Source organism: Theropithecus gelada, chromosome 9, assembly GCF_003255815.1.
Source record: "Theropithecus gelada isolate Dixy chromosome 9, Tgel_1.0, whole genome shotgun sequence".
Classification (NCBI taxonomy): Eukaryota; Metazoa; Chordata; class Mammalia; order Primates; family Cercopithecidae; genus Theropithecus; species Theropithecus gelada.
Window position 1 is genome coordinate 112,833,360 of NC_037677.1, and position 18,515 is coordinate 112,851,874.

Sequence of the window (18,515 nt, forward strand, 5' to 3'; positions counted from 1 at the left end):
ATAGTAAATGTGATATAACAAAAAGGGTTTTGTTTTGTTTTAAGAAAAAAAATGGGAAACCGGGCACGTGTCTATAAGGCAATAATGTTCAACCTGGGCTGCACATTTAGAATCACCAAGAAGCTTCAAAAAAAATATGTCTGGGAGTGGGTTCCAGGTATCAGGGCACTCGAGCTTCCAGTTGATTCCAATGTACAGACTGTCTTGAGAACCACTGTGACAAGGCCTTGAGAGAGCAGCCACTACAGCCACAGGCCCTGGTCAAGGAAACTCTCACAGAGCTCCCTGCATAAAACCAGCAGCCCAGAAGAGACATATCTTGAAAATAGGCTCAGAATATCTCTACTCACTGGTCTGGGGACAAGAAACAGGAAGAAACGTGAATCTTGTAAGAGTGGAGTCCCCAAGATATTCCTCCATGGAGTGAGGAATTAACTTAAAAATGGCCCAGCATCCATGAAACCTGTAAGGCCCAGCAAAGAAAATATAGATGACTGCATAAGGTTGCCTTAAAGATCCTATGTAGGACTACTAGAGAAAATCACGGTTACTAAAGATGAACTTGTAGTTGAAATAACAAAACACACAAGAAAAAAACAGTCATGACAGAGCCTACATGAACAAGATATGGGAGAATATTTCAGATTGATCTATTACAGATCTAGTGATCTATTACAGATTTATTAAAAATTGATCTGAAAAAATGCCTTATAGTAAATATTTTCAGTGAGATAGACAAGCAATAGAAACTACAAGAACTCATCTCATCAAAAAGAAGAAAAATAATATATAATATATAATTTTAATAATTATAATTAATTTAATTTTAATAATTTAATTTTTATATAATTTAATATATAATAAATTTTAATAACAATTTAATATATATAATCCTATATATCAAAATATATAGGAATTCTAAAACTAAGATATATAGGCATTAAAATTTTAAAAACTCAATGTATGGGTTCAACAAAATAGAGAAGGAGAGAGGATTAATGACTAGGAGGAAAGACTTGAACACACCTGATCCCAAATGTATGTCAGAGAAATAAGGAAACTGAAAATAGGATTCCAAAGTTGAGTGAAATAGAGAAAAGAGGAAGAAGCTTTGTCTGATAGAAGTTCAAAAGGAAGAGAAGTGAAAGAACAGAGAAGTATTAGAAGAGGATAATTGCAAAATTTTCCAGAACTAAACAAAAATAGATGTATTCACATAGGAAAAACAAAATCATACCTAATGCCAAAAATGAGGAATCTTTTTAAAAATCACACCTAAATACCAATGAAATTAGTAATCAAAAGCCAACAGGGAAACCTTAAAGTATGAGAAAGAAAGCTAAAAAGAGAGCTTAAAGAAACAATACTTAGACATTCTAGACTATCAGCAACTACAGATGCCAGCTGGCAGTGAAATAATATTGCAAAACTGCTGAAAGAAAATAGTTGCCAAACTAGAATATTATACCCAAGTAAATAATTGAATGAAGACCAAATGAAGACATTTTCAACCTGAAAAGACCCAGTGAAATACATATCTGAAAATGAGTTTGTATCCAAAATATACAGAGAACTCTTAAAATGTGACAATAAGAAAACAACTCAATTTTTTAAATGAGTAAGTGATCTGAGCAGACATCTCACCAAAGAAGATACACAGATGGCAAATAAGCATATGAAAAGATGCTCCACACCATATGCCATGAGGGACTTACAAAGTAAAATAAAAACAACCATGAGATACCCAACACACCTATTAGAATGGCTAAAATCCAAAAGCCTGACAATACCAAATGCTGATGAGGGCACAGAGCACCAAGGACTTTCCCTCAAAGCTACTGGGAATGCAAAATGGTACAGCCACTTTGCAAGACAGTTTGGACAGTTTTTACAAAGCTAAATATAGACTTTAAATATGATCCAGCAATCACACTCCTAGGTACTTACCCAACTGAGTTGAAAAGTTAGGTCCACACAAAAAACGGAACGCAAATGTTTATAGCTTTATTCATAATAAAACGGACAACAGCCAAAACTGGAAAGAAGACATCCTTCAGTAAGCGAATGGATAAACAAAGTCCATCTATACAATGGAACACAATTATTCAGCAGTTGAAAGAAGTGAACTATGAAGCCACAAAAAGACAGAGGAAACTTAAGTGTATATTACTAGGTGAAAGAAACAGTCCTCATGGCTCTGATTCCAACCATATCACATTCTGGAAAAAGAAAACTATAGAGACAGTAAAAAGATCAGTGGCTGCCAGAGGCTTAGAAGAGGAGGGATAAATAGGGGAAGCCCAGGTGGTTTTAGGGCAGTGACACTCTTCTGTGTGACTGTGATGGTGGATACGTGGCACTGTACATTTGTCGAAACTCATAGAACTGTTTAACATAAAGAGGGAACACTACTGTAAACTATGAACTTTGGTTAATGATAATGTATCAATTACTCATTAATTATAACAAACGCACCACACTAAAGAGACATGTTAATAATAGGAGAAACTGGGTGTGGTGGCTTACTCCTGTCATGCCAGCACTTTGGGAGGCTGAGGCAGGCAGATCATGGGGTCAGGAGTTTGAGACCTGCCTGGCCAACATAGCGAAACCTGTCTCTACTAAAAAGTACAAAAAGTTAGCCAGGCATGGTGGCAGCTGCCTGTAATCCCAGCTACTCAGAAGGCTGAGGCAGGAGAATCGCTTGAACCCAGGAGGCAGAGGTTGTAGTGAGACGAGGTTGTTGCACCATTGCACTCCAGCATTGGCAACAAGAGCCAGACTCCATCTCAACAATAATAATAATAATAGGAGAAACTTTTGGGGCAGAGGGTATATGGGAACACTTTGTACTATCTGCTGAATTTTTCTGTAGATCTGAAACTGTTCTAAAAATATAGTCCAGTAATTAGAAAAAAATGAAAAGGAAAAGAAAAAAGACAGTGATCACCGTGCATAGACACTGAATGGACTATTAAAAGATATGCATCAGCAAAAAGGACACTCAATACGGAGGCATAAGCAAAGAAATAGGCTAATAAACTAAAATAGTAAATTAAAAGCCAAACAGCAATTAGTAAATTAAAAGATGCCTTGACTACTTAAAAACCAAAGTGAATTTTGAAGGATTTAAAAATGAGGGGAAAATGCATGTCCCCTTGTATGGTATGTGAATTATATCTCAATAAAGCTGTTACCAAAAAATAAAAAATAAAACATGCATGCCTCATAACCCAGTAGTCCTATTTCTAATTATCAATTTCCTCGATATGCACAGAGAAACCAGAATAAAAACAACAGTATTATTTGTAATTTCAGAAACAAGGAATGCCCATCAAGAGCGGAATATTGTTCATGGAAGTATATATGGTAAAACATAAAAATGGGGATAGCACGAACAACAGCTCTGCAGAGGAAAAGATGTTCAGATTTACAAAAAGCATTTTAACGTGTCCAAAATGGAACTCTTAAGTCTGCACCGCTGGATGCAAAAATAGCACTGGCCCCCCACCCCTGCCCCATCTCAGAAAATGGCACTGTCATTCACCCAGGTGAATGACAACATCAAAATTCCTAGAAGCCATCCCTGGCTTCTCTCCTTCTCTCACTCCCTGTCTCCAATTCATCAGTACAACATGTGGGTCCCTTGAATCCAACTGCTTCTCATCACTAACCCAAGTGCAAGCCCCCATCAGTTCTGGAGTTGATGCTACAACAGACTTCTTTTTCTGTTTCTCCTCTTGCCTATTTACAGTTAAGAGATTTTTCTAAAACATAAGTGAGATTATGACATTATCTTCTTCAAAACCCCCCCAGTCCTACAAAGGACTCATCAGTTTTGGAACAAACCCCAGAGTCCTTATTCCGTGGTCTTTAAGGCCCTGCAGCCATGTGCTGGGGCCCCTGGCTGGCTCTCCCAGTCCTCACTTACTGGGGTGCATTTCCACTGCTCAGCTTGCTCCTTGGACTCACCAGCCTCTTTCCACCTCTGAGGCTGGGCATTGACTGGTCCCTCCATCTCAGAGGCTCTTTCCCAGACTTCACAAGCTTGGGACCTTGATTTCACTGTGTCAAATGTCTCAGCAGAGAAGACTTCCTCTATCTAAAATAGTACCCACTCCCATCACTCTCTACTCCCTACCCTCCTCTATTTGCCTTCATTATATATTGATGTATCATCTGCCTCCCCCTAGACAGAATGCAGACTCCTTGAGGACAAAGGCTTTTAATGGCTGGTTCCCCATTGTATCTCCAATATACTCGGCCCACAGAAGGCACTCTGAAAATACTTGTAGAATGAATCACTTATGCAATGATACTTTAAGTAGACTTCAACTTTCCCTGTAATAGTTTCTTTTTTAAATGATGTGGTTTTAAAAGGCAAATAGTTACACTGGTTCATTCTGGGTGGTGGGTACACAGGGGTTTGCTGTCCTCTTGACTTTTCGGGTATTTGACATGAGACCGTAATTCCCCGCCAACTGGGGAGCTGACTTTGTGTTCCACAGGCTGAATCCGACCAGATCTGTGGCCCTGAACTTCTTCTAGAATGTGGCCTGGGTGTGGCAAGGGCAAAAGGGGAGAGCAAGGGAGCAGCCTCAGAGCTGGAGATCTCAGGCTCATGGGGCTTGGCCTGCCACTTGCTATGAGGCTGGGCCAAGTCTCATAGTGGCCTGCACCCACTAGACCTGAGCTGCACCTCCACCATGCCAGGTTTAAGGCAATCAGATAGGAAAGGGAGCACTGTTCCTTTCCCTGGAGACTTAAGGGACATGAAGGGGATTCTCAGGGGAGGAGAAGCAGCTGATCTCCAGACAACTTCAAATCTCCAACAGGCCCCACAACGAGTCACAACTCACCTTCTGCACTTTCACTAGAAGGACCCTCAGGCTCCTTCCAGCTCCAAAGTGCTAGGGTTCGTTGTTTCTAACTGTCTTGAATCCATTCTCTTCCCACAGTTGAAGGAAAATCAAAACAACCAAAAGTGACTTGCTTTAGAACTGTGGAATTTGCAAAGCATTTTGTTATGTGTCAGCTCCTGTAGGCCTGCCAACAAGTCCATAACCCCAGTTCACAGTAGAGAAAACTGAGGCTGGGGGTTGGGGTGGGCAGTTTCAGGACTGGCCTAAGAGCATGGGGTCTGTTCGAAAAGCAGCGAATTAAATCTCTAGCATACCAGCACTAATGCTCCAGGGGCCTCTTCTCCCCAGATGGGTGTAGTTGGTCCTTCTCAAATGTGACAATGACGACAGTGAACTGAGAAAACCATGCACACCCTGCAATTCCTGCCACGGTGAATTCCAAGATTTAGGCATCCAGGCTGAGTCTGCAGGCCAGTTCCAGGGCTGCCACATGGCCCCACTCCTTCCCCCAGTTCCTAGCGAGCTCAAGATGACACGTCCAGTCTCATCTCACACTGGCCACTCTGGCTCACTCCCTCGCCCCACACAACCTTGGCCTTTCCTTTGCTGGAACATTCTTCCCACCCTAAGCCTCATTGCCGGTGCTCAGAGCATCACCTGTTTCTCTTTGGGATCACTTTTTAAACTTGGATTTTCTAAGTATTTGTGTCTCTCCCCTCTGCTAGACTACAAGCTCCATGGGGAGAGAGGCCAATCTGACTTTGGTCGCCATTCTACAGCCAAGTACTGAGTCCAGGATGGTGTAAATGAGGCTGTGAGGCCTGCAATTGCTTGGGTCCGTTACTGAACACAAGAGACAAGCGTGGCACTGTTGGGAGGTCCTACCCTGTTGGCGCTGCAGGTGTTGCCCCCAACACAAAGAGCACATTCAAGAACTGGAGGTCCAGGAGGCATGGTCCTGGTGACAGCAATTTGCCAGAATCCTGTCCTACTTCTGGCCTTCTGATAAGTCCTAAGTGCTGACAAATTTTCTTTATCATCCAAGTCTGCTTGAGATGAGTTTTCTGTCCTTCATGAAAGAAAGGCTCCTGACAGATGCACCTCCCTGGCAAGACCGTAGGCTCCCTCATGTCATGACCTGTACACCTCTGCCCTGCTTCAACTAATTGCTGGGCACCAAATAGCTAGTTAGTAAGCATCTTCTACCTACCTAGCTCCCACTTACTATGTATTTGTTCATTCATTCATTCATTTATTCAACAAATATCTACTTAGCACCCACTACATAGTTTTCTTGGGAAAACTACCCAGGTACAGAGAATTGAACAAGCCGGATGGTGTCCTTGCTTGCACGCAACCTAACATTAGTTAGAGAAACAGGCACACGACACGAGTAAATCTACAAAATAGCTGAGGACAGCGGTAGGGTCTGTGCAGATAATGAAACAGGAAAATATAATAAAGAATGAACAAGGAGGGAGTGATATTTAGCAAAGTGGTCTTCTCTTTATGGAAGACCTCTGGGTTGAAAATGACAAGGAGGAGCCAGCTAACTGAAGATCATGGAGAACATTCCAGATGACAGGGGAAGGCGAGAGCAAAGGCTTCGAGGCAGAACAAGCGAGATGTGTGTACCAGGGAGGAGAAAGGCAGACTGTCTTCAGATCTATGATCCTTCGTGGGAAATGGGGCTCGATGAGGCCAGAAAAGTGGGCAAGGACCTGATTCTTTAAGAATTTCTCCAATGATAGTACAGATGTGTGCAGGGATTGCCTTCATCTCCTGGGGCATCGCCATTCTTCAGGCCTGTCCTACATGGACACTACATATGTCAACCAAGGAGAGAGGACCCAGGGCGCTGGGTCCCCACTCCAGCCCCATTTTGTCTCCTAGCATAGCCCTCAACCATTCTGGTCTTTAATTCTGTTATGAACTTGGTGATCACAAAAGACTCTTCCAACATCAGGATTCTATAATTATCTTGCTTTGTGTTATATTTTTAAAAGAATGAGATAAATCAATACAAAACATGAGCCCAGCACTAGAGGAGAGCTATCATTTAAGGATTACATTTTCAAAGCGAACATCTGAAGTACAACAGGGCAAAGCTGGCCCCTCCAAGTCACACTCGAGCACAAAGTCTCCGGTTCAGACGGCTGTTTCACTCATGTCTCAGAATTCTAGGATAGTGAAACGCAGCCACAGATACTTTTCTGGGTACAGTTCATGAGCCCCATCACCCAAAAAGCAGGTGCCATCGCTCTGAAGCTTCCTGGTGTCCCCTGGCCATAGCTCCCTCCTGAGCCCTGGTGGTGGCCTGGTCACATTGCTGGCCCCCTGCGCAGGGCAGCAGCAGGAGATAATCACTGGTAAAAAGGGACCAGGCTCCCACCTTATTAGCCCCCTGTTTCTGGGGAATGTACCAGGCTCGGTCCACCTGGGGTCCTTGGAGCTCTGCACAATGCTCTTCAGCAGTGCTCAGAACGGCCAGTTCCCCTTTGTCATTTAGGTCCCAGCTCAAAGTCACCTTCTCAGAGAGGCACATTCTGACTTCCATGTGTAAAAAGGGTCCCCTTCTCCCCTCTGTTCCCTTCCCTATCATATTGGTCAGTTTTCTTCTTCAGAATACTGACAGCCATCAAAACACGTGCATTTTAATTCATATGTCCCCTCTACTAGACTATAAGTTTCATGAGTTCATCCTGCCCATGCCAATGTCCCCAGGACCCTAGCACAATGTCCAGCCCACAAAAGTTGGCTCAGTAGATATTTGTTGATGGACTGAAGGAAGAAGTCATCCAAAGATCCTTGACCAAGCTCCAAAGAGCACATAGCAGGTCAGAGCCAGAAGATTCCTGGGCAAATCATCCACCATAGCATAGCAGTTTTCACCTAAGACAGCACACCTGGGGTAAGGGTGGGGGTGGATGTCTCAGAATATCATACACCTCCCCCACGAGACACTGATGCACAAAATGTGTGAGGTTGCCAGGTTAGAACCACTGGTATGGTCCAAACACTCTGCTTTGCCAGAGAGGAACAGAAGGGTCTGGCAAAAAACGCATAATGGGACATTCGGAGACTCTAACTCAGGTGTCTGACACATACAAAGAATATCTCAAGTCCAATGCCAGCCTTCTAGGAGTTTAAACACTTCGGCCAGTAGAGTTCCTTTATACCTGGGAGCTGGTGGGGAGGCAAATCTGTCAATTCCAGCATCCCATGCTCAGTTTCAAGAGGAGAAGTAGGTGAAATGGTGCCAGGCCCACAATCAGGGCTTACCAAGCAAAACACGCCACAGTCACCTGGATGGGCGGAGGAGGTACACGTCTGAGAAGGGGCTGGAAATGCAGTCATGAGGCTGACTAAGGGCAGAGGAGCAAAAATGGGCAGGAGGGTGGGCAAAGGAGGCTTTGTCGTCATTCCACGTTGTAAAAGCCAGCTTAGAGGACACAGACAACAATAGGCCTTTTTTTTCTTTTTACAATTACCAAATATAAAACCCTGAGCATAAATTTTCTATTTTAGGGTTTTCCAAACAACATTTGACTTTGTGAGTGTTTTACATCTAGAGTAAATATTTGCCAGGCATTTCTGGCCCACGTCAGAGTGCTTATCTAAAAACCTGTTTTGTTCTGCTCTTAATAGGAAAATTCTACATCCAACGCAGGGTACTCACTCTGCCTAGGAACTCACAAGCACTTCACCTTCCCTCAGTCTCCAAGGCTCGCCCACAACACGAGCAGCAAGCCGGATCTGCATGAGAGCCATTTCTGAGAGGCTGTTTCTATCTACATCGACTGCACTTTCTCTTAATGAAGGGTAAGCACGTGGAGGAACAGGTCAATGGCTGCCCTCACGCTCAGGTGCATCTGCCTCAGCTCCACCAGGCTGCAAGAAATGTGGAAAAATGTAGTAACCCTAAGGCAAGGCTGCAGGTGATACCAAGTGAGGTATACAGCTGGTGCCTATTGCAGCATGATGGGGCTGCTTTGTCTTATAGGCAAGCCAGGCTATCAGTGGTCATGCATCTCAGGTGGCAAGTACAAATGTACTGAGCAGTCTCTAGAGAGCAGCCACGAAGTCTGAAACGCACCCTCACCACTTCCGCCCTGGAAAGCTGGAAGGACCAGCACACGGACCACCTGCCCTTCTCAGGTGCAGTGCGATCTCTGGAGGCCAGTAAAAGATTCTTGTCTTCAACTAACAACTTCTATCACTGTGATTGGGTGATAGGCTTCAACACGCTGTCTCATAACACAGATCCAGTCCTTACAATGACACGGCACAGCAGATACTGTCTACATTTTACAAATCAGGAAACTGAGGCTTAAAGGTATTAAACAACCTGCCTAAGTTATGAAAGGATGAAGTCAGGATGCAAACTTAGTCTGACTCCAAATCTACATCCTTTCTACTATAGCACTGCTCCCCCTCCACCCCCCACAATATAAAAATATCTCCCTAAGGTTCTAATGTGCCTCTTCCTCAGTCCACAAGATTAAAAGAGAAGGCAAGTTCAATACAGACCATGTTTGAGTTATGGCCAGGATATCTAGATGGGACTACCTAGCACGCAGCTGGATAGACCTGTTCGAAATGAGGGCTTCACAAAAATCAGAGATCATCCACAAATTCCCCGGAGGACTCTGCCACATAGGAAATAACAGAGCAACAGATGCCACAGAAACTGCAGAACTGGAGGTCATGGGCACCTAGGTGGAAGCACAGAGTGCCAGGATCCCTGGAGGGCTCTGCAGTGAGTCCAGCCAGCCAGGGCAGGCACCGGACAGAAACCAGGGTCAAGACCAGTTGCAGTGGCTGAGGCCTGTAAACCCAGAACTTTAGGAAGCTGAGATGGGTGGATCATTTGAAGTCAGGAGTTCAAAAACAGCCCGGCCAACATGGTGAAACCCCATCTGTATTAAAAATACAAAAATTAGCCAGGCATAGGGGTGCATGCCTGTAGTCCCAGCTACTCGGGAGGCTGAGGCAGGAGAATCGTGTGAACCTGGGAGGCTAAGGTTGCAGTGAGCCAAGATCGCACCACTGCACTGCAGCCTGGGCGAGAGACACTCTGTCTCACAAAAGAAAAAAATAAAAGAAGAAAGAAAGAAACCAGGGTCAAGGACAGAGAGGCATCCAGGAAAACTTCTGGCCAAGTCCAAGGCCTTCTTCCTAAGCCTCTCTAAAATAAAAAACATGTAATTTTGTTTTCTATTCAAATACAAACAGTGCTTAGACCAGAGGTAGCTGAGGATCCATCTTGCATCTAGCTACTTTTGTTCTTGACAATCAAAACAGCAACAAGGGGGATAGCATGCAAGGGGCTAGGCCTTTGCAGCTGAACAAACTTGGCTCGAATTCAGGATTTGCCACCAACTAGCTATGTAGCCTTAGGCAGGTCACTGGACTTCTCCGAGTTTTGGTTTCCTCTTATGCAGAATGTGAATAATGCCCCTCATGCACACTCAAGGCTAACACTCAGGCTTTTGTGAAGATTAAATGAAATAGCCTATGAGACCGGGTGCAATGGCTCATGCCTGTAATCCCAGTACTTTGGGAGGCCAAGCCAGGCAGATCACCTGAGGTCAGGAGTTCGAGACCAGCCTGGCCAACATGGTGAAACCCCCGTCTCTACTAAATATTAAAAAAAAAAATGAGCTAGGCGTGGTGGCAGGTGCCTGTAATCCCAGCTACTCAGGAGGCTGAGGCAGGAGAATTTCGTGAACCTTGGAGGCAGAGGCTGCAGTGAGCCAAGATTGTACCATTGCATTCCAGCCTAGGCAACAAAGAGAGACTGTCTTAAAACAAAATAACAACAACAACAAAAAAATATAAATAAATAAATAAGAAAGAAAAGAAAAGAAAAGAAAAAAGAAATAGCCTATGAAAGCATCTCCTGTTTAGGCATGGTGGCTTATGACTATAATCCCAACACTTTGAGAGGACAAGGCAGGAGGATTGCTTGAGACAGAAGTTTGAGACCATCCTGAGCAACATAGTGAGACCCTGACTGGAAGGAAGGAAGGAAGGAAGGAAGGAAGGAAGGAAGGAAGGAAGGAAGGAAGGAAGGAAGGAAGGAAGGAAGGAAGGAAGGGAAAGCAGGCATCCCCTACCCTACTGATGGGAGCCCAGCACACATTTCACAATTAATGTTCTTTGACAACTGCCCTTTGGCAACCAGAGCCAGCTGTCACTCTGACCTCAGGGCTGGAACTTGAGTCGAGGCATCCCAAAAAATGCTCCTGGGAACCAGAACAGCTAAATCTTCAAGTCTAAAGTGGACATTCATGGACATCTTGATCCTTGCTGGCAATGCCTATTTTCCTAAAGAGGAACCTTGTCACAGGAAGAATATCTCAGGGCCAGATCCTCAGAAAACTGCCACATGACCAACCAGCCAGTATTCCAAAAAAAACAGCTGCCACCAAACCCCAAAGGAAGTCATTTCCAGGCAATGCCCTTCCACAAGAGGATTCTAGAGAGATCTCAAACCCAGACAAAGAAGACGGAGATAAATGTGTGGTACTCAAGAATTCTGACCCTCACCTGACCCCATGCACAAGATAGTTGCAGTAAGTTCACTTTCTCTGCAGACTGACAAAGCCACCAACAGCTGTGGAATGTCAAAAACAAGGCTGCCTGGGTCTAAAGTTACCCCCTCCTCCACCATGAGAGGAAAGAAAACACATTTCTGGGCTTCAGCTTCTTTATATTTTGCTTATGAGGAACAAATGTCGACAAGATATAGGATATGCTGCTCTGTTTGCCACCAAAATGCATGGAACATAATTTTATATGAAGCTACACCCGCCGCTTAATTATGATGCATTAAGTATTATGTTCATTGTTTCTGAAACTGAGTAGAAATGAATAATTTATTTCAGACAAAGGAAATTCTTGAATATGAAATGCCTCATCTTTTAAAATTACAATTTGGAAAGCAAGAAGGAAAAAATACCCATAGCCAGTGAACCTTATACTGCTAATAGAAAACAATGCTTCAACTGTTTCTACTTTGTTTGCAAACATTGCATTTTTTAAACATTCTTGAGAATCATCAGAAAAAAAAAACACTAGGTTTCCACCATGTTCACATCCACTCAACAAAGGGCTAGCATATTCAGTATTAATTTTCTGTGCTGGCGGGGTACACGCCCTTTCCTTTCCCACTGATGGGTTAGCTCACCTGGAATCCACTCCCCACATCCCTGCATTCCGGTCTCTGCCATCCCCTTCCAGAACTTTCTTTCCTGCATCCTAGGTCTCTGCCATCCCCTTCCAGAACTTTCCTTCCTGCATCCTAGTTCTCTGCCATCCCCTTCCAGAACTTTCCTTCCTGAATCCTAGTTCTCTTCCTCTCTCCTTCTCCCCTTCCTTTACATGGCATTGTACTCTGCACTTTCTGGCTCACCACCATCTCCCCAGCAGCTAGCACATTCTCTGGCGCACAGTAAGTTCGCAAGAAACCTGAGTTACTGCTTAGGCGTAGAGTAGAAAATCAATGTTTTGGACTGACTGGTAATTGTAATTTCGGGTATGGCTATTGGTGTTTCTTTTCTTTTCAGAGCAGAAGAGATCTGCATGCACTCAAATCATCTACTATTCCTGTTTCATGCTAATAAATTGAGGGAGGAGGAGAAAGGGAGTGAGAATGCATAGGAAAGGAAGGCGCTGGCAGTCACCCCACCCGCCCACCCCTGTTTCCTGCACAGTTCAGGAGGGCCAAAAACGAATGAAATATTCCCTAAGTGTTACTTCTAGCAACCCTATGAACTGGATACTATTATTAGCCCCATTTACACATACAGGACCTAGAACTTTGTAAGTATTTACCTGTGGTCTCACAGCTACTAAGTGCTGGAACATGGAATTCAAACCCGAGTGCGCTTAATTCCAAGGCTTTTGCTCCTTGCCACTGTGCTATTCTGCAGCACATATATTTTTTGGGATCATCAGGACCTCCTCCCCTGCCCCTCCCTATTCCCAGCCCTATCTCTGGGATGCATGCAGAGGGTTAGCCCAGTAGGTCCTGACCTAGGAACGTGTTGCCCTTCCTCCCAGGGATCATCAGTAGCTAAAAAGGGCAGCACCACCTCTTCCCACCCCAGACCCATTGATGTCATCGGTCATCAAAACAATGTCATAACACAGCATGGGCGCAGGGTAGGACACACAGAGAGGGTTTAGTAGCTTCTTAGGAGCCAGCTCTGTGGGCTGCATAGGCACTCCCAGCCCTCCTTCCCTTCCTCCCCATCCTCTCCCCTCGAGCAGGTGCTCCCTGGGGTGAGTGGGCACTGCTTTCAATTAACACAACTCTCTTTATTTAGAACCCTTGAGTTTTCATTGAGACATTCTCTTGCGAAATGTTCTGAATCCAGTTGAGAATTTGGCACAGTCAACAGCTAGGCGGGGCAGAAGACTGGAGAGTCAGAGGAAGAAAACAGCAAATACAAAATAAATGAATAAACAAGCCCATACCTCAAGTCCTCCAAACGGGTGCCAGCAGGTTTCCAGAGGTCCAGGAAAGGCTGGACAGCACCATCCCTCCCAGGGAGGAGGACGACACTGCCTAGGGAGCCAGGCACCCACACCTGAGCCACTGCTCCCAAGTGACAGAGCAGAAGTCCGACCTGAGCCCAGGACAAAGGGCAGTGCTGGGGTTGAAGCTGGGACCCTGCAGAAAGGCAGATGGGAGCCATCCTCTCAGGGACCCATACTGTGCACATCCCCACTGTCCACCAGGGGAGGCCTCCTAACACCAGCGATGCCACTCAGCATCCACAGGGTCCCAATGAACCGTTGTCAGAGACCACCTTTCTCCTACCACAAGCCAAAACGCCTCCTAGCAGCCAAGGCCCTTCAGGATGACCCAGCTTCCTAGATTGATTCCTGCTGGCCCCTGTCTGCTCTGCTGTCTTTCTGTTTACCTGTACTCCCCCACCTCGCCCCCACCGCACCTTCCCAGGACCACCCAGGGAGACGCAGCCAGACTGCCTCAGGGACTCCTGCTCCTCTGTCCTCGCCGCCCTCGGCACCTAAATGGTGGGCTCCGTGCACTTGGCCTTTGCCTTCCGAGCCTGTGCATGCTTTCTCCTCAAGAAGGTGTATCCGGAAGGGAGGAGCTTGAACTTGACCCACACTTGCTCTTGCTCCATTTCCACCTGGAGCTGAGGCTAATAGCACAGTGCTCCTGGCCTCATTTTTTGTTTTCCCAGAAGGTACCTTCTATGAGGAGGGGTTACTCACCCACAGCAGGTCTTATGTCCTTCTCTGGTCTAGAAGCATCCAGAGCCCCTGCGTGTGCTTTTATGACACAAAACTATATTAAGTTGAACTGTCTGAAATTGTTGCTATTCTACCATGTTGACCTACTAAAATGGCAATTTCATCCGATTCAATCTAAAAATTTCAGCAATGCTGAGACAAATTAGCCATCTTCCTTTCCTGTCTTCTATGACAAAGGCCAAGCCCCTGAGTGTGACAAACCTGCCTCTTTGCTCAGCTCTTCTCACACCACTCCTCATACCTGCTGCTCAAGCCACGGCAAACCCTGGACACACCGTGCCTTTGCCCAGGCTCTTGCCTCTGCCTGGAATGCTCTCACCAGTCAGCTCTCCTCACCAAACTCCTATCCATTCCATAAAAGCCAGCTGAAAAGTCCCCTTTTGCAAGGCTTCTCTGACCCACAACACCATCCAGTCCATTATTCCCATCTTAGGGCCACATGTGAGCTTTCTACAGGGTTCTACTCATTCATCATAATTTATCTTGTTTATATCTATCTCTAAAGCAAAAACGGGAATTCTTAGAGGACAATTCCTATTTACCTCTGAATCACCTGGGCCTCCCACTGTGCTCACAGTAAGTTCTTAATAAATATGTGATGAATGAATTTGGCAGAAATGAAATTCTGTCATACTGAAAAACTGAAAACTGATAGAGACTATAAAAACTTACCTCTTCTTCTCTTCATTCCAAAATAAGTATAAATATATATGTAACATAATATGTAATGTATACATAACATATATGTAATATATATAACGTAATATGTTATATGTATATTATATGCATCATATACCCACATACATATCACTCAGTAAAAAATATCTAATAATCCTTTATGCAGTTCGTGCACTTCCCTTTCATAGGATATTTTCATGGGCTATTTCTCCCATGCATGTTATATACATGCAAATGGGTGCTACTGCATGAGTTCTGAAGCCAGGCTTCCTGGATGAGAATGCTGGCTCTACCACTTCTGAGGTGTGTGCCCTCAAGACAAGTTTCTCACTTGAGCCCCAGTTCCCTTATCCACCAACCAAGTGGGGCTAAGAGTACCTCTACCGAACAAGGCTTAAGCAAGTTAGGATACATAAAACACCTGGCTCGCTACAACTCACAGCTGCTGTAATTACTATTTTTACTTCTCTTTAAGTATCATGGGGAAGGCAACTATTTCGAATTGGGAGTATGTTCAGCCTGATCACTTCTTTTCCCATTCAAATACCACTTGCCATTCCCAAACTTGGAAGACTATATATAGTGGTTCCATTGAGAACTCTCCGGAATTCAGGGATCTCCTGGTATCTTCTTCATCAAGTGTTTTATTCAAAACTCGTAGTAACAGGAATCAATGAAACATTTCATAAACATGGGCTTTAAGAAACCTGCTGGCCTTCTCCTACAAAGAATGCAATCAATACTTATTTTCATACATTATTAACTGTACACAAAACGATCATGTGCAAAGGGCAACAGAAATCACAGCCGGCATGGTGCTTCTTACACAGTTCACAGGGACCTAGAGGAAAGTGGCACCAGCATGGTGGAAGACAAATGAATAGCACATTAGGTCACCTTAAAGTGGAACTAAACTATGTATTCCTTTTTTTTTTTTTATCACTGTGTAATGCTATTTATACAACAACATGACAAAAAAATGGCCCTAGGCATTCTGCTCCACTTTCGAAGCCTTCCATCTCACACTGAAATGAAAAAAGATACAATCCAGAAATTGCTTCCTTGGTTAATATTTCTGCAGTTCCGCAGGAATGGTTTTAATAGCACGCGTGCTCCGGATTTTGGTTGTCAATTAATAACCCATCAGACTGCAGGCCCAAATATTAAAATAACAGGTAGTGGTGTATATTGCAACTTTAAAGGCCCTTTGTCAAACAGTGTTTTAGGGTGGAAGACCGAGGAGAAAGCTGGGAATTAAGGAGGGAGAAAAGGGAGTAGATAGCTCTTTCTAAATAAGGGATCCTGGTCTGTGCTTAAAATTTCATCAGCTAACAGCAGAAAGAGCACAGGTTTTGGAGTCACAGGAACAAGAAGTGAATCGGAGCTCTTCCACATATCAGCTGTGTGGCCTTAAGAAAGTTACTCAACCTCTCTGATCCCAGCTTTCCTCCTCAGAAATCAGAGGGCACAATACGTACCTTTTAGCATGGTGGAGGACCAGAAGAACATAAGTCTGTGAAAGGGCAGCTTAGTGCAGGACACACAGCACGGTAAGGGGACACAGGGTAGGGGCTTCCCCAGCGGGATTCCTCTTTGCTCACTCACCTCCCCTTTCAAGAGACTGAGGATTCAATGAGGAGAATACACAGTTCTGGGATGGGCAGAGTTCCAAAGGGAACTGCAGTTTGACCAAAAATAGGCCACTTGACCAAATGATTAAAAGTCTGTCATATGCTAATGCGTGGATGGGGCGGACCCTCGGTCAATTTAGTAGGAGTAAATTGCAATTGATTTTCGAAGAAATTGCTTGTTCTCTTGCCTTTCCTCAGCTGTGTCACACTCGCACACACAGCTGCCTTTGTCACAGCCAGGACCAACTGAAACATGTGTCAAAGAAGATCTTTTTGAGGCAAAATTTTTTATCGTGTCCACACTTAACACACACTATAAAAACATGCACATGTGAGCAGGCAAATATACAAATGTATATATGCCTGTATGTCTGCATAGCCATTTATAAAGATGTTTTTGAGAGCTTGTATTTAGAAACAATTCTGCCACCATGGCTGCATGCTTCTATATGGTTTGCAAATCCTCCTGTGGCTGGAGAGCTATCCTGAGTCATTTTTATTTTTACAACAGCCTACTATTTGAAGAAAGATTGTAAAAGAGTACACCCCTAAAATCTCTCCATATACCCCATAGCCCTGTCTATGTAAATCCTGGATATGAAAAGAAAATGGTTAAAAGATTACAGAAGATAAAAAAATCATAATAATAAAGGTTAACAATAGCTGCTTTCACCCCTAATTTCTGATATGGCGATAGACCCTCTTAGAACATTAATTAGAATGGAAAGAGAGATGAAAGAAATGCCCGGGAGACACAATGAATTAGCCCCTTATGCAAATTACCCATTCATTTTCATCACTGACCCAGCTAGTTGAGTCTCTAAATTACAGGAAGTGGTTAGCTCCTTTAACAAAAAACTCTGAATGAAAGATTATCTTTAAAAAAAATCTGAGGGCTGACATGGCTTAAAGCAACAAATAATTTCTCACTTTTCCTTACAGACAACCCTGAAGGGTGCCAAGAAATATGAAAATTAACATTCCAGCCACTAGTTCTTGTTGCCAGAGACCTATTAATTAACGCTTGTTCCAAAACAATGGACAACTACCTCCTTAAGTCAAAGGCTGTGGCTCTCAAGCTAAAAGAAACAAAGAAAAAAAAGTGTTGTATCCTAAGCGGGGCCACAGATTTGAAGAGGTGAAAGACAACTGAACTGAGGTGGGGAAATGCCAAGATATGGAGAGTTTCAAAGACCCATTTAAAAGCAAACGCACACCTAATTTTACTTGTCATCACTGTTGTAGACAATTTATGTTCCATTGTCCTATCAATTTATGGAATTCTGCTTTCTTATCAGTAAAATAAGGGGACAGGACTAGGATGACCTCCAGATGTCCTACTGCATCTACAAATCCAGTGGTTTTATTTATCCTTTTGTGAAACAAACGTGGCACTTCCGATCATTTAATTTATTGAAATATAATCTTGTAGCATGCATTTGTGTACTGAGCTCACTCCTGGCTTCATTTTCTCTTTTCTACTCTCATTTTCACTTTTCCCCGTTTTCTCCATTTACTTATTTTCTTTTGTACTTTATCTTCTTCCATGTATTCAAATAAGATGCCATTCTAGTTCAAAGTAAGGTATACGTTGAATAAATCATACTTTATAAAGGTTATTAACATGAAAGACGTATGCCAAGATCCCAAGTTTCCTTGGCATGAATAAAATGCTAGAAAGAAAAATAGTTCCAGAATAACTAACTGAATAACTACGCAAGATTCAATATACGGGCTCTTCAAAAAGGAAGGAAAACATTAAAAGTAATGGTAAAAACAGTAATTACTTTTGCACCAATTTAATATGTTAAAATTCACTCTAGGCCCCTGCCCTCAAATTACAAAAGGAGCAGATGACTCTCAGGACCTGCAGACACTGGCCCAAGGTCACCCAGCTAGTTAGGGGTAAATGATGCTGGAAGCCGAACACAGATCTCCTGACTGCTGGATCCATACTCTTTTACCAAACAAGCCCCAATTGATACATCCTCTTGAGAATTTGCTACTATGTCCCAGAGAACAAAAAACAAAAAGGACATCCGTTGGAAAGAAC

The 18,515-nt window shown here is 43.7% G+C and overlaps 1 protein-coding gene across 4 annotated transcripts in view; it reads right to left on the bottom strand.

Moving 5' to 3' along the window:
* GFRA1 (GDNF family receptor alpha 1) overlaps nucleotides 1-18,515 on the bottom strand; it is a 221,075-nt gene that overhangs the window by 189,793 nt on the left and 12,767 nt on the right. Inside the window, exon 1 of one of the 4 annotated variants that reach the window (XM_025397769.1) lies at nucleotides 12,055-12,124. The exons of the other annotated variants lie outside the window; for them this stretch is intronic. Within the exon in view, the coding sequence (XP_025253554.1) occupies nucleotides 12,055-12,124 (70 nt within the window). Of the gene's footprint in view, nucleotides 1-12,054; nucleotides 12,125-18,515 lie in introns of those variants that run through there. 4 annotated transcript variants of the gene reach the window in all.